Below are 16,335 nucleotides of genomic sequence, written 5' to 3' on the forward strand. Positions count from 1 at the left end.
GTATTAGTCGTTGTTTTTACCTTGAAGCAATTTGATTCATTGTTTTTTTTTATTTTATTATTTTATTTTTTTATTTTTTTTTTGATTATATATTTATTAATTTATTTTTCAGTTGTCATTCCATGGCGCACATTTTCGGAATCCGCATTGGGTGGGTGTAAAAAAATTAAAATTAAAATTAAAATCAAAAAAATTAACCACTATGGGGCGTGAGTTTGATTCTCGCGGGTGTCAAATTTGGGGATAATTCCTAATGGTGGCAACTGGAGTACGGAATACCGGGAATATCGCCAGGAATACCGAAATATCGGAGAGTTTGAATTATATCTAATATTTCTTAATGTCTGAAAAGTGTGGTTTTGTTGTTGTTTGTTGTTTTGTTGTTGGTTGTTTGTAGTTGTTAGTTGTACTTGTCGTTGTTTCTTTATTTTATTTTTATTTTTATTTTATTTTCTGACGAAATTCAAGCCCACACTTCAAAACTACGTAGGTCCACAACGAGTTAACATATAGATCCAATTGTTGCTCGCAATCAAATGGTTCTGAGTCTTTTCAACAGCGGTTGGTTTTCCTTCATTTTAATGGCTCAAAAATGGCTACTTGTATTGTATGGGGTGTACAAGTATTGTACTTGGAGACAAATTTACAGGATCTAAATCACGTTCCTATGTTAGTCAAACTCGGTCTGAACTCGAAACGATCCGAAAAAAAAACCAAATGAGTTACAAGTACAAGCACAAAGGGTCCCGAAGAGTGGAATAATCAAGAAAATTGACTGCTACCACCCCATTAACTGGTGAGGGACTCCAGTCTCCACCTTTCTTCAACCAGATCAAGGGACATCTCTGGCGCTCTGGAATCGCCTACAGCAAAAAGACCACAACACCATCATAATCATGCTCCATGAGGTCGGTGAGATGTTCAGCAAGCTCAGAAACCTCTTCTAACTCTGTCTGAACCACTTGCACTTGGTCCAACAGACTGTCGAGCTGAACTGAGTATGTGCTTTGAGTGCTGGAAGGATTGACGACTTGGAGGCTTCCGCGTCTCCAGACATTTACTTGTTGTTGGTAGCAGGCAAGGCCGTTTCCTGTGCCGCATCGTTCTCTGGAGACACAGCTGGAGATTGTCCTTTCTGTGAGTCGATCGCGGATGTCATTGAGTCGATACCTGAGTGCCGAGAGTATATATGAGGAGCGAGTGGATTGAAAAGTCGGTTATTTGATAGAGACCAGACCTGGACCGTTATTGCTTGACAGCATGGCCACAAAGTCGTATCACCGGGCTCGGTCGACCAATTGAGACCAAATTCTGGTATCAAATCGGACCTGAAACCACTAAAGAGACCACGGACCTGAGACCAACCTGAACCGAAGGAGTCATTCCTCCGATGATCACAGAGCCCCAGTGTGAGAATTGTGGTCAGTATTGACACAATAACGTGGTACCAGATTGGTCTTTAGATCTTGGTGAGAAAGGGATCAGATTTGGAGTTGTATGGTGGTTGCTCGACCGATATCTGTAGAATAAACACGGCACCTTTGAACACCCATGAACGACATGTGTAGTTCAACAAGAGTTGTACCGTAGTCGGTGCTAAAAATCTCTGATACAATTCTTGTATCCGAGCTCACATGTGCGGCGGACTTGTACCGTATTATCCCCAGCACTGATGTTCAGCTATTTTTCAAACTAATTTTTCGACTAATTTCAATCGATACCAAAAAAAAATAAAAATAAAAATAAAAATAAAAATAAAAATAAAAATAAAAATAAAAAAAAAAAAAAAAAATAAAAATAAAAATAAAAATAAAAATAAAAATTCAAACAAAAATGGCTATGAGGGCTATAGGGACAAAAATGGTTTGGAAACATCCCGGCTGGTCTAATACTGGACTCGTACAGTTCTTTTTCCGCATTTCCGACCAGATCTCCAAATCCAACCAGGGCACAGATCGGAAGAGCGGTTCAGCATATATATTAATTATATATATATATTTGAGTTAATTGATCCATATTGAGGAATCCACTTTCTAACACCCGAAACGCTCATCTCGATCGGTATCAAACCACGAGAATGATTTTGTTGCTGCCAAACACACACGTGACCAAGAGTATCATTTTGGCACAGTACTGTACTGTACCATGTTTGCGACCATCACATTTTCATCCAACCTCCTGCTGATGGCACTAACCCCGAATTACTTGTGCCCCTGTTTTTCACACTCTACATAAAAAATAAAAAATAAAATAAAAAACAATTAAAACAAATAAAAAACCGCTATCCCATCTACTGAGTTCCGAATACCTCCATTGCGGTTACAATCGTTGAAATGTTCTCCGAGATCCAATTGCAGCCACCAAAATCACTCAGTTGACGGATCTGGACTACTCCAACATTATACAACCCCACTCCTACAAACGGCGTTCCAGACACTCGAATCGACGTTTCCGCTAGTCTATAGCTCTAACGCCGAACGCGCCAGCCACACTCATCAGATATGAGACCGCTGGCTCGCTACGCTCATCAGCTCGCTCACTACGCTCATCAGCTCGCTCACTACGCTCATCAGCTCGCTCACTCGCTCGCTTCGTATATTCATGATATTCGTCAAACGTCTTACATAAGAACGACAGAGCCAAACTTCTCGTTGTAGCCGGGAACGGACCATCGGCCCTTCTTGACCATCTCCTCGATCTTCTTCTCGAGATCGGGTCGGGCCTTGAACACGTCGTCAACAGAGAGCTGGTCGAAGGGTCGAGCAGACTCAATGTTCTCCAGGGTCTTCTGCAGATCGCCAATCTCCTGGTTGACCTTGCCCTCGGTGGCCTTGGCATCCTCAATGGCCTTGGCCTCAAAGGCGTCGATGGTCTTGAGCTGCTTGGACACGTCGTAGGTCACGGGCTTGAACGACTTGAAGTGCTGCTCAATCTCGTCCACAACCTTCTGGTTCTTAAGCACCTTTCGGTAGTGGGCAAAGTCCACGGTAGTGGGCTGGTTCTGCAGCTCGTAGGCGTTCTTCTTGGCCTCCTCGTGTCGCTTTCGGAAAGCCTGGAGGGAAGACACGGTGGCGCCGGTCAGGCCCAGGGAAGAGACAATCTTTCCCCAGTCAACCTTGACGGCAGAGGATCGCTGAGTTAGCACGGGAGCGGGAGAGTTCTATACCATTGCCAGATCATTGATCATTGGTCATTGGTCATTGGTTGACCACGAGGCATGGACAATGTACCACGGTCAATGTGATATCGGTCGAAAATCGGAGCAAAAGCAAGAGCTTTGAAGCAAAAAGCGGAGCAAATAGAGCTGTTATGTTGATGTCGCAGGTCGTCTGTTTTGTGTCCATTTTGTCGACTGTTTTGTGTCCATTTTGTGACTGGTTTTGTGTTCCAATCTGTGTCTGTGTCTGTTTTTGTGTCTATCGCAACTCGTTGTATCCACCTCTCTTAACCCCATCACCATTACATCTCTATCCCCACACTGACACGTCATCATCGACACAGACTGGTGAAAACGTCAACAATCGCTCAATGCCAATTGGCAACTCAATCCATCCCACTTCTCATTGCCGATTGTCCTCTTGTCGACAACTCCGCTGTTGTTGTGTTGTTCTTGTAGTGTTTGTGTCCACACATTTTACTCTTGCTCCGAGATTTTGGGCTCATCACACTGACCAAGTCATATTTTCCCGGGTCTCGTTTTTTTCTGGAGCCCCCAATTCGGCCCATCATGACAACCTCATCCTTCTTCATCTCCCTTTTCGTCGGTACTCACGGCAGCAGCAACAGACATGGTGATTGTAGTTGTGTGTTGTGTGTATCACGTAGTGAGAGAATTGAAAGTGGATTTTTCTGAAACGTGGTGGTGGGCCAATCAGAGACCCGCGCCGATTGGGAAGTTAGGGTATGGGTTGGGGCTAGGGTTTAGAAAACCCGAGGGTTGGGGTATTGGGGGGAGATTGGAATTTAGGGTTAGGGGAATACTCTAAGCGGGAAAAGGGCTGTCAGGGTTAGGGCGGGGCCGAAAATCTGATCCAGGGTTAGGGAATGTGTAAACTGGCATTCAAGACACCATATGTACACACAGGTTAGGGTTATGCTACCATGCGGCACGACATGTGGAGATAGAAGTCGGGTAGAATTGGCGATTCCCAAATTGGAAAGGTTGTTTTTGTCAGGATTGACGTAAATCAGTGCAATATTGTTTGATTGCATTTTTATTTTAGCCAGATTTTATTTATATTATTTATATTATTTATATAATTTTTATTATCATTTTATTATCTATAATTATTTACATTTCTCTAATTTAAATTGAATTAATTGAATTATTTCCCTTGTCTCAAAGTTTAGTGAAAATAGCTGTGATATGTAAAAGTGATTTTAGTGATTTTTTTGGGCTGATTCCACACGACATTCACGCCCCGATTTGATGAGTGCAAAAGCGTCGAAAGCCGCAGACAAGGACAAACGAGCGTCGTCGGCGTGCGAGCGGTGTCGCAAGCGGCATGCCCGGTGTTCCGGCGGCGACCCTTGTGTCACCTGTGCCAAGTTGAAGGCTCCCTGTGTCTATCCTGAGGCGGAGAAGAAGATTGTTGTTTCGTTGAAGTATTGGAAAAAGTTGCAGGATGAGATTCAGCAGTTGAAGGAGGACAAGCGGGCGGCAGAGCGAGGAGTGTCGGAGGGGTTTGTGGACGGAGTGGTGGACGGAGCAGTGGAATCTGCTGGGGGGACTCGAGGGGAGACTCCAGGAGTAGTTTTGGGCGTTTCAGGACTTGCAGGGCTTTCGGGAGGTTCGGGTATTTCAGGTATTTCAGGTATTTCGGGTACTTCAGGACTTTCAGCGCTGTCAGGAGGACTTGAAACACCAGGAACTCCTTTGGGGGGTCTAGACCCTCGAGCTAAACGAGCCAGAATCAACAGTCCGGGTGGCTCTATGGAGTCTCCGAGCGCCGGAGGTGCATCTCCAATCAACAAGGTGACGGTTTCGTCTCTTTGTTCCGAAGGAGATCATCTAATCAACCCGATTCGCGACCAGAAAAGCGAGCTGACCAGCACCCGAAACGGCCAGCAGCTCTTTTCAGGCTCTTCGTCAACGTCGCGGTTTGGACAGGAGGTGGCATGTATGCTCAGAGACACCAAAACCGGCGCCAACGAGTCTTTGGATATGGGTCTGTTCACATATCGGGGAATTCGGCTGACTAAAACGGGTCCTTTGACTCTGATGCTCAAGTGCACGGAATGCAACAACAGCGACTATCGCGACGACATTGTCATCACGATGCCGGCCCGCGACGACGCTCTTCGATTTTTGGTGCAATTTCAGACCCATTTGGGCCACTGTTACTACTTTTGCAACGAGTTGTGGACCCGGAACAAAATCCACGAAATTTACGCGTTTCTGGACACCCTTCAGAACCACCAGACCACCACTCTCTCGCGCCATGAGGCGTCCTGGTATTGCCAGATTCTGCTCATTTCCGCCATTGGTGAAATGTACGGAGCTCCTCGAGAAGAGCGGCAAAATATGGCCGATGATCCTCCGGGAGGCGAAAACTTTCGAAATGGAGCCAACGCCCTGTCGCTACTGTATGGAAAGGAACTCATGGGTGATTCGTGCACTAAGCTGATCGAACTGCTGCTCTGTTACTCGTTTTATCTGCAGGTTTTGGACTTTTCGACCTCCTCAGCCGTTTATATCGGCATGGCGATGAGAACAGCGGTATTGTGTGGTCTTCATGTCGATGCCAGCAAAGATTCCCTGTCCCGTGAAGAGCTGGAGCATCGACGACGACTGTGGTGGACCACGTACATTCTCGAGTTGTACTCGTGTTCCAAACAGGGCATTCCTCCGTCGTTAAATCTGGAATCGGTCGCGACGGGTCTTCCGGAGTCGCTGCCCGAGTTTTACGACGCTCTGTACATCAATTCGTTCATCGAGGTGGCCCGTCTGGGCTGCTTGGTGCTCGATTCGCTGTACCATCACCACAATGACAACAAGAACATTCTACCGGCACTGAACGCGGTGATTGAAAAGCTGTTTGAATGGCGAAACAACATTCCCGACCGGCTCAAGGTGGACTATTCGCAGTCTCCGCTCATTGTCTCCCGACCGGTCGTCAACATTCACTCGGAGTATTTTCAATGCATCAACCTGTCGGTTCGACCCCTGCTGATTCATTTTGTTCAACGACGAATCGCCTCCTTGTCTTCTGAGGGAAAACTCATTGAACTGTCTCTGTCGAAATTCTCTCCCTCCATTCGACGATTGCTAAACGCGTCGTTCCAGGCCTCCGTCTGCTCCATTTCAGCAATCAGCTCGCTACTGGACACCGGGTTTCTGGCAGTCCAAGGATACATGGACCGGGAGTACGTTTTTGTGTCTGCTGCGACCCTGGTTCTGTTCGGAGCCGCGTTCGGGTCCCATGACTCCATCGACTCGCACATTGAGACAGCTATTCGCATCATGACTGCCATGCATCATGCCGGGAACAAGCCCGCTTCTCTGCGGCTCGAGCAATTGGTTTCTCTGCGTGACGCCATGCGACTGGAATGCCGAACGCCCCAGAACCTCACTCCGCAGTCTGCTCCTGCCGCCCCACCTCACCATCACCAGGACGACTTTGCCCAGTACTCCAGCTCCATGTATGACAACAATCTGTTTACGCAGTCGGACATTCCGGAGCTGTCGGCCGACAATGCTCTGGATCGCGAGCTGTTTGACGATCTCAGTCAGCATCCCGTTTGGATGGGAGAGTGGGTTATGAGTTAGGCTGGGGACGACTAGGTCATCATTATTTATTCACAAATTAATCAAATGAACCATTTGCCATGATTTGTCACTGGCAAGGTCAACAATGTGCGAGTCGGCGGGGTTGCAAATCAGCTGGAGTGCCAGTTAGAGATACCCGTGACGGTCTCCGGACTCTCTCATGATGCCAAAGACGCATCTGAGCTTTCGACTCTGCCACCTCATGTCCTCAACTACGAGACCAACACTTACTCAAACAAGATGCAACTGGAACATCGAGTATCCTGAGAGTCCAGTTTGCATTCGTTGGAATGGGGTCATGAAGACCATGGTGTGCGGTGACTCAATCGCAAACAGCACCCCAGCAAGCAGTACGTGGTCTTTCTGAAACCAAATGGTACTGATCAAGCTGTCTTGTAGATCAGTACTCATTCGGAATTCTATCCCTCGACTGGACGCATTGCTACAGGCACTTGTAGGAGGTTCCATTTCAGTGTAAAACAGTCACTGTTCACCGAACACCTACTCGCTAACCGGGAAAATGGATTTCATATAATCAAATCAATACATAGCCACTCGACCTCTACCTGTCCCCACTGGTGTATAAGTGGGGCATCTACACCGACTTGGATCTATCCACAGAAGTGATTGTAACATTACCAGCTATCAAGACATATCCGTCTATCTATTACAAACCTATACCACCTCCTTCTGTCGCGCCAAATAACGGGGGAAATCCTGGTTGGTCCAGGCCAGCAGCTTCTGCCGGTCCTTGAACGTGACGCCGTATCGCGCGGCGGTGGCCTGGCTCCATTTAGCCATCTCTCCGTCCAACACCTCGTTCCATGCAAGTCCTCCGTGTCGCAACACCAGCATCATGGAGCCCTCTCCGGTCTTCTGAATGGACCAAACCAGCTTCATGACACTCTCCTTGATGTGTCTGGACACGGTGGGAGACGCACAGGCACTCATGAGCTGCTCCAGAAAGTTGCTCTTTAGCAGCAGACGCACATCTTCCGTGGTCTTGACTCCGTTGATGAACGTCACCAGACCCCACGACAGCTTTCGGAAAAAGTCCTTGTTGGTGTCTGTGAAGAGCCGCGTGGCAATGGGGATCATGCCGGCAAAAATCTTGGGACCAGCAAGAATGATGCCCACAATGTTGTCGTACATGACGCTACCTGCTGCTGCCACTCCTCGAATAATGTACGCCATCTGGATGGCCACAATGCACGGCAGTCGCTCAAACGACTCCTCCGCCATGAGATAAAGGCATTTTCGCACCATAATCTTCACCAGACCCTTGAAGGGAGCCTTGTTTTCGGGGAGATCGCAGCAGTACGAAATCGCCTCAAGCAGAGACTTGCAGTAGATCAGAGTGGAGACCGAGTACGAGCTCATGGAGGCAATCACGAACCCAAGATAGTGATTCTCTACCAGAGCCCGAATGTCTAGTTGGCCGTCCTTTCTGATTCGCTGAGCAATCACACCCATCAGGAAAGACGAGTCGTAGACCGCGTCAGTCTTTTCAACACGGTAGTCGTGCTGTTGCCGGGCACTCAGCTTGTTCCACTGGTCAACATTGTGCTGGAAGTTCTTTTCGCCGGGGTTGAAGTTGTTAATGGAGGCCAGAATCGTGGGCGCAGCCAGAGTCACCTCAATATCGTTGCCGATGATGTTGAATACCCGCATGTCTCGAACATCTCCAATGGTGGCCCACGAGAAGACAAACTGTGTCCAGTTGTAAGTTCCGGAAGACTCCATGCTCTGCAAAACAGACAGCAGAATTTGGTCGGGCAGAGTGTTGAGAGCCTCGTAGAGACGCAGAACACCGTTGACGACCGAGGTGTTGGAGTTCTTGCGATCAAACAGGTACAGCTGTTGCACAATGGTGGCAGTAAGGACTTGAGAAGTAAAATCTCCAGCAGTTCTGTTCAGCAGCAGAACATTCCCGTCGCTGTTAAGAACCATCTGAAGCAGTTTGGAGTACTCAATTTGCTTGGTGGCACAACTGACGAGCGAATGAACCAGTCGAATGCAAACGGGGTCGTGAAACCATCGAGAAACAAGAGCTTCGAGCAAAGCATTGATGGATTTCGCCGACACCTGGGTCCAAAAATCAATCTCCTTGGAAACAGCAATCTCGTCCAGACACTTCGCCACCTCCAGAGCACTGGCATAAATCACAGGTTCCGTGGTCTCCATCAGATGCTTGGTCAGATTGATGATACCCTTGGACAGGTACTTGGTGAGCTGTTCTCCAGGACCCAGCTTGGCCACGAGCTTTCCAACATTTTGGGTGTATCCGTGGGTCTTGGGAGCAGACGTCAGAGCTGTAACAATGGCAACTGCCTCGTCAGAAAACACGGTTGACGAACACAGAACAAGAACCCGGGCAAAAATGTCCACATTGTCCAGATTCTTGGAAGTGGTGAGATACTTGGTCATCGTCTTGGACACATAATCAACCTCCTCTTCGTCCTCAGGAACACCGACCAAAAGAACCAGGCGAGCGAGATGCTCAGGCTCAAACTTCCTGAGACCCTTCGACACGTACTTGGCCAGAGTCTTCTGGGCTTGGGGCATCTTTGCCAGAGCGGTGACCACAGGCAGCAGCTCGTGCACCTTGTAGCATGACTTGAGAATGCTTTCAATCTTGTCGTGGTCCAGCTTTTCCAACGCTGACGAGTTATCCAACAAAATTTTCTCCAGGGTATTGGAATTTTGGGGACACTGTTTTCGTACGTACTTTTCGAGCTCCACCAGCTCATCGGTGGATAGGAAGCCGCCAGAAACTCCAGCCAGCACCTCCAGACCGCCGGAAATGTCCTTCTTTTTCTTCATGAGAAGCTTGACGTACTCCAGAGCCTGGCCAGCGGTAAAAGTCCATGCCAGATGCTGCAGAAAGACATTCTTGTAGGCCGAGTCCTGTTTGAGCAGGTCGGAGATGTATCCAGAAAACGCCGTCTGGAAATCGGGCTTGATATCGGGCACTTCTTCGTAGACACTCTTGATCAGATGCGAGTAAAAGGGAATCAGAGAGTCATCGAAATTGTCGGTGAAAAACTCGGGCGATGCAAGATAGTTTCGAAGAGTGGGAGTCACCATGGCCGCCATCTTCAGTTTGATTCCGTAGCTTGCCACGTCGCTCTTTTTGAAGCTCTTGGACCGATAAGTCAACGCAGCCACGTCCAGGGGGGTCTCGGGTAAAGCGGAAGACTCGGCAAGCACTTGTTTATCTTCCAAAGCGAGAGCCAGGTCAAAATACGTTAGATTTCGCTTCTCGAGCTCTTTGGGAGACTCATTGTTCCAAAAGAGCTTGTTCGACTTTTCGGTGAGCGGCTTAGAGGCACTGAGAAGGGAGGAATCCAGCTCAAACTGTTCACACAGTCCCGCCATGACCTTCCACGACTCTCCCGCAATGCAGGCGTCTCGGAAAATCTTCTGGAGCCACGTTTTAGCCAAATGCCGCTTATCCTCGGGCACAAACTTGACCTGCTCGGCAAGAACCGTGATGAACGGCGAGATTACGACCGAGTTGGGGTCAAGCTGTTGCTTCTTGCATACCTCGGATATGAGATCGAGATACTTGAAGGGCTGGGTCATGAATCGTCCCACGCAGTTGTCAATGAGATCTAGAACCGCGTCCACATTGGCCGGGTCGTCTCGAACCAGGTCCATCGAGTTGACCAGCACATCCAGCGTCGAAATGGAAAGCTGGTTCTGAAACAACATGGTGGGGAGAGTGGTTTCAGTCAGAGAAGCAGCCACGGATTGTCGAACAGTTTTCACGTCGGTGGTACATAGCTTGAGAAGCGTGGAAAAAAGTGAATGTCCCGAAGCCGTCTTCTTCCACCACAGACCCGTCATTGACAGCTTTCCCTCGAGATTCATGGTGTGCTGGAACTCTGCAATCGACAGTCCAGAAGCAGTAATGTTTTCCAAAAGACTCGCGGGCAGAGTAGCCTTAGGCAGTACCTCGGGGAACAAGTCTCCAAACTGCGAGCACAGGAAAACGAGGTTGTATCGCAGCAGGCCGGCTTCCTTCTCGGTATTCAGAGCTGTAAAAATCGTCTGAACGTTCACAAACCGAGTCAGAAACTCCTCTCGGAACTGTGACGCACCAGTTTCCCACCCAGGCTGCTCGTTGAGAAACTGCTGCACCTGCTGGTACTTTTTGAGCACGAGATTGAGGATCTGGGCCGTAAATTGGCGAATCAGAGGTGTTTCTGAAGCCAGACCCTTGGTGAGATTGTTGGTAGCAAGAGCAGTGGGGAGCACGCTCTCCATGATTGTGTTGACAGGAGGACAATCTCGGTCTTTGGCTCTTCTCTCGACAATGGAAGGGATAGGCAACTGAAGGAACTTCGAAAAGAAGGCCACCAGACCCACCCAGTTGGTGGTCAACTTGGGGTCGAACGACAGCCAGTGCTCGTTCTTCATCACCTGCTCCACAATCTCCGGAGCGTTCTCCAGGAACCGCAGCGCAATTCTCTGGCAAGGCATATTTTCCCAGGGCTTAATGTTGGCTTTGAGCACCATCAGTAGAGCACTGTTTCGGTAGTCCAGCACGTTGACCTTGAATTTTCGCATGTCTTCTTCGGAAATGTGCAGACCGGCCTTGGACACATTTTCTCGAAGACCGTGTTTTTCTTCTCGAAGCACATCCACCCACCAAGCGTCACAGGGATAGAGAATACCCTTTTCTGCGTCGGATCCGAGTTGCAGAAGGAACTCTTCAGCCACCGTGGCAGAACCGTCTGCTCGATAGAGTCTCTGGGAAATGAGACCCATGGACCATTCGTTGAAGAGCATTCGCTTGGAGGTCTTGGAGACGCCCTCGTCGTTCAAAATGTGTTCCCTCAACATATCCAGCTGGTAGGACAGAAACTTGCATGAGTCTGTGTTCATGTGTCGGAACCACTGGACTCTCAGACGTCGGCGGTTCACCATGATGTCCGTTTTGGTCAGCGAAGACGCGTTGGAGATCCACGTGCACAGAAACTTGATCATGGCTTCTCGAATGGAGCGGTTCTTGGCGTCTTTACCCCGTGGCGGCTCCAGGGCCGGATACTTGTGAGGTTCGGCTGAGGGGAACTCACTCAGTAGATCGGTCGAAAAGTAGCCTCTCTGGAAACCCACAATGGCCGTGAGCATCTTGATCATTCCCATTGCCACGGCCTTGTCATGTGACGACGACGCCTTGACCACGTAGCTGATGTGGTTGTCCATAATCATCTTGACGAACTCCAATCCCTTGACGGCAAACACAGGGTTGTCCAGCGCCTCGATCAGATCGGCAATAGCCGCCGACGCGGCCGCAAACTTGGGTCGTTCTTCCCGCACGCCAATCTGTGTTAGTTGATGGTCCTAATCGTGTCTAAAATGCCTGCCTCTTGTCGTACTCACCACATTGGCCCAATAGTGCAGCACCTGGTTGTGGAATCCCTTGCGCACAAACTCCTCCAGAGAAGACGAGTCGCTTGTCTCCAGGTAGTTGTCGAGCACCGTTGTCAGAATGTCGACCAGGTTATTGTCACGTCCGCCATCTTCTTTCACCGTTGGTCGTTTGCTCATGGTCGTGGTGGGGTGGTTGTGTGTTAGGTAGATGATATCTGCACTATTTTTTTTTGGTTTGGATTTTTTTGAAATTACCTTTTGAAGAAGGTTTATGCATGTTAGTTAAACCTCCATCACCAACTCCACATTGCCCAGACACTCCTTAACCCGATACAAGAACACGAAATGGACCGATTGAGCCACCTATATACGTGTCTGGAGGCCGAAAAGGCAGCAGATGTGGCGAGTATGAGCTCGCTGACCTCGTCTTTGACGCCCAAACAGCTGGCATCCAGAGGTCTGGCGATCGTCAATCTGACTCTGGCGTCGCTACGAACGGGCTTTGGTGGCAAACTGGTGGCCACGTTGGAACCGGACGTGTCGATTTCGCCGGAAATTACAGGCGGAAACGATATTCGAACCGGAGATCTCATCAAAATCATCAAGAACAAGACTAGCAAGGACGACAAGGCCGTGGAGGCGGTGGTACTCAAATCGACAAAGGCCAAGATCGAGGTGGCTCTCGATGAGAACTTCGACGCTACAGATAGTCTGGATGGAGTACGACTACATGTGGTGAAACTGGCCAACAATGCCACCTACCGACGAATGGAGTTTGCCCTCAAGGACATGTTGAGGATGAAGGAACAGGAAATGTCCGACCTCATGCGTGTTTGTGTTGATAAGGAGACGATTTCCGACCACAAGGACGACCCCAACCTCCAGTTGTACAACACAGCTCTCAACCCTTCGCAGGTGGAGGCCGTCCAGCACAGCGTTGGATCAGCACAGGTGACGGTGGTCCATGGCCCTCCTGGAACCGGAAAGACGCATACTTTGGTGGAGATCATCCGGCAGCTGGTTCAGAAAAAGGGCCAACGAGTTCTGGTTTGTGGTCCCTCCAACATCTCGGTAGACACTTTACTTGAGCGTTTGCATCCTCATTTCAACGGCAACCAATTGCTTCGAATCGGTCACCCTGCCCGTCTTCTGGAAGCCAATCTGCAACACTCCTTGGATATTGTTTCAAAAACCTGCGACAGTGGGCAGATTGTGAAGGACGTGCAGGTGAATATTGACCAGCAGCTCCGAAAGATTTCAAAGACGAAATCGGGCCGCGAAAAGTATGCGATGTACAAGGAGATTGGCATGCTGCGAAAGGAGTTCAAGGAGCGGCAGAAGAAAGTGGTCGCTGATCTTCTGCTTCAAGCCAAAGTTGTCTGCGCCACTCTACATGGTACCGGAGACTCTTGTCTTAAGGACGTGCAGTTTGATACGATCATCATTGACGAGATTTCGCAGTCTCTAGAGCCTCAATGTTGGATTCCCATTTCTCGCTACCCTTCGGCTCAGAAGCTCATTATCGCCGGAGACAACCAGCAGCTTCCTCCCACGGTCAAGTGTGAGCAGTCCAAGATCAAGAAACAGCTGGAGTTGACCTTGTTTGACCATTTGGTGGGCAACTACGACAATATCAGGCGGTTGCTAAAGGTACAGTATCGAATGCATGACGCCATTATGCAGTTTCCGTCACAAGAACTGTACGGAGGACAACTTGTGGCCCATTCTTCGGTGGCACGGCACACTCTGGCAGATCTACCACATGTTACAGAGGACTATGAGACCACCACGCCAGTTGTGTGGATTGATACACAAGGAGACGACTTTTACGAGCAGGAGGATGAGTCGGGAAAGCTGAATCCTTCTCGGTTGAACGACTCGGAGGCGTATCTGGTTCGTCGACACGTTGGAAAGCTGCTTGATCTGGGTGTTTTGGAGTCTGAAATCGGTGTGATTACTCCCTATTCTGCCCAGGCATCTCTCATTCGGTCTTTGATTCATCCCACCAACCCTGCGGTTGAGGTCGCTACGGTTGACTCGTTCCAGGGGCGAGAGAAGGAGGCGGTCATTCTGTCTCTAGTGCGGTCCAACGAGAACCACGAGATTGGCTTCTTAGGCGAGTATAGACGTCTGAACGTTGCCATGACCCGGCCTCGAAGACATCTCTGTGTGGTGGGCAACATGGAGACTCTGGCTCGAGGAAGTGACTTTACCCAGGCCTGGGCCAAGCATGGAGAGGACAATGATGATATCGAGTTCCCCAGTCTCGACGAGGTGATTGAGCTTCAGCAGTAGATGGGATTGGTTGCATGTGTATAGACTGAAGCTCGTACGGACTGTACAATACTGGGCTGTTCTTGAACACTTGGACTACTTGGACTCCAGTGTGTACATACTCGAACTTTACTTGGACTGTCCAGTACATACTTGAACAATACTTGGACTGTCCAGTAAATACTCAACTGTACTTGAACTACTTAAACTAGAATCACCAGTGCATGGATAAGGTGAAGGGTATGCCCCAAATGAAACATGCAGCATTATCTCCAGATGGTAACATTCCGTCTTTACGAAAAATAGGTACATATAATTGGGTCATGTGGGTGAGTAGGACGAGGCAATATATATATATATATATATATATTACATGAGAGGGTGGCCGCACAAGAGGTGACATAGACACACACGATTACCAACACAAACACACACCGACACAAACCATGGCCAGAGAAACTCGAAACCATCTTCTGGAATCGACCAACGGGCCCAAGAGTTGCGACACAAGAACAGACACCGAGAATGATGACGATTGTGGCATGAAATCCGGTGACTCGAACTCTGACACGAATCGTGATGGCACCAGATCTGGCGACAGCAGTGGCAGTCGTGAGGATGGTGAGTTGTTTTGCCGTTATGGTTCTACAAGTGCACATCCTACTAACACAGTCTCAAATGAGTGTGCTGAGGTTGAGGTTGAATCTCGGGTTGATGAAATTACCGTTGATGATATTGAAGCTCATGTGGCTGATGGTGTCGCTGGAACTATCACCTCTGGTGTTTCAGCTACAGATGGCGTCGTCTACGTGACATCTGATCCCGATGACAAAGATGTCATTCGGATCGAAGTTAACTCTGGTGACTCAGTCGTGTCGACAGAGGCTCGGATTGATGAGTCTTCTGGGCCCGCGGTGGTCGAGTCTTCTGAACCCCAGATCGAGTCTCCTGAGCGTCAGGTGGCCGAGTTTTCTGAACCCCAGGTTGAGTCTTCTGAGCGTCAGGTTGAGTCTTCTAGACTCCAGGTCGAGTCTTCTGAACCCCAGGTCGAAACTTCTAAACCCCAGATCGAGTTTTCTGAACCCCAGGTCGAGTCTGACGAGCCCTCTACCTCAGCTAAAGCTCTAACACCCAAGACCCCCTCTGACTCGCCTGAGCCTGCGACTGCTTCTGGGTCATCTGCGGAGTCAGTAGACGCTTTTGGTTCCGTTGCTGTTTCGAAGTCGGCTTCAGACACTGCTGAGTCGGAGACTGCTGCGGTGGAGACTGTTGACCCTACTGAGTTGGTCGCTGAAGCATCCAACGCGGCTCCGTCTAAGCATTCTGATCCGGCTGGCCCGGCTGGCCCGGCTTGCCCAGCAAAGCCCACTACCCCTGTCAATGAAGCCGAGTCACCTGCTGTCAAAACTGAAGCCCTGAAGTTTGATGACAAGGCCGACTCAGATGACGACCATGGATCACCTCAAGGCACCACGACCTCTGTGGAGTGTGGCAACTCTGCGATTGACGAGTCGGCCGCATCTTCAGACTCATCTGATAATGAATCGTTCCATGATGCGTCTGACGAGCAGGACTCATACGACCGGCCGCTCGAGGAGGCCGAGGAGATCAGCATCAAGCTTGAGTCTGAGTACGACACTCCCATGACCACTCCTGAGGACGGGTATGAGTATGTTAAGCCGCCGTATGCCCTCAAACGGTCTGCTAGTGTGCCTACACGTGGAAAGTTGGACAGAAAAAAGCGGGCTGTGGCTTTCTCTAGCGACGATGGTCGTCTCCCCACCAGACTGCTCATTATTGCCATGCATGGGAAGATGGTTCGGAGACGCAACTGAGAAAAAAAATGAGTTGCTGCTAAGTGCTGAATAATTTGAATAAAAAGATGGTGTTGAACAGCGGGGGTGTCCATAGAA

The 16,335-nt window shown here is 49.2% G+C and overlaps 6 protein-coding genes across 6 annotated transcripts; 3 read left to right on the top strand and 3 right to left on the bottom strand.

The window, feature by feature from the left end:
- Positions 1-1,057: 1,057 nt before the first annotated feature.
- On the bottom strand, positions 1,058-1,562 carry YALI1_B08868g (uncharacterized protein; the record flags this gene model as incomplete). Its single annotated transcript, XM_068282009.1, has 2 exons — positions 1,058-1,457; positions 1,540-1,562. The coding sequence occupies 2 exons, from the start codon at positions 1,560-1,562 to the stop codon at positions 1,058-1,060; spliced, it is 423 nt and encodes a 140-aa protein (XP_068138110.1).
- Positions 1,563-2,620: 1,058 nt separating this feature from the next.
- Positions 2,621-3,790, bottom strand: YALI1_B08885g (uncharacterized protein; the record flags this gene model as incomplete). Its single annotated transcript, XM_500583.3, has 2 exons — positions 2,621-3,133; positions 3,773-3,790. The coding sequence occupies 2 exons, from the start codon at positions 3,788-3,790 to the stop codon at positions 2,621-2,623; spliced, it is 531 nt and encodes a 176-aa protein (XP_500583.1).
- A 639-nt stretch (positions 3,791-4,429) lies between these two features.
- On the top strand, positions 4,430-6,769 carry YALI1_B08898g (uncharacterized protein; the record flags this gene model as incomplete). Its single annotated transcript, XM_500584.3, has 1 exon — positions 4,430-6,769. One exon carries the CDS (start codon positions 4,430-4,432, stop codon positions 6,767-6,769), a length of 2,340 nt encoding a protein of 779 aa, XP_500584.3.
- A 675-nt stretch (positions 6,770-7,444) lies between these two features.
- On the bottom strand, positions 7,445-12,325 carry YALI1_B08975g (uncharacterized protein; the record flags this gene model as incomplete). The annotated part of the gene is made up of 2 exons (XM_500585.3): positions 7,445-12,100; positions 12,158-12,325. The coding sequence occupies 2 exons, from the start codon at positions 12,323-12,325 to the stop codon at positions 7,445-7,447; spliced, it is 4,824 nt and encodes a 1,607-aa protein (XP_500585.3).
- A 168-nt stretch (positions 12,326-12,493) lies between these two features.
- YALI1_B08978g (uncharacterized protein) lies at positions 12,494-14,443 on the top strand (the record flags this gene model as incomplete). Its single annotated transcript, XM_500586.3, has 1 exon — positions 12,494-14,443. The coding sequence occupies one exon, from the start codon at positions 12,494-12,496 to the stop codon at positions 14,441-14,443; it is 1,950 nt and encodes a 649-aa protein (XP_500586.3).
- A 425-nt stretch (positions 14,444-14,868) lies between these two features.
- Positions 14,869-16,257, top strand: YALI1_B09002g (uncharacterized protein; the record flags this gene model as incomplete). The annotated part of the gene is made up of 1 exon (XM_068282010.1): positions 14,869-16,257. The coding sequence occupies one exon, from the start codon at positions 14,869-14,871 to the stop codon at positions 16,255-16,257; it is 1,389 nt and encodes a 462-aa protein (XP_068138111.1).
- Between the last annotated feature and the right edge of the window lie 78 nt (positions 16,258-16,335).

Source organism: Yarrowia lipolytica, chromosome 1B (genome assembly GCF_001761485.1).
Source record: "Yarrowia lipolytica chromosome 1B, complete sequence".
Taxonomy (NCBI): domain Eukaryota; kingdom Fungi; phylum Ascomycota; class Dipodascomycetes; order Dipodascales; genus Yarrowia; species Yarrowia lipolytica.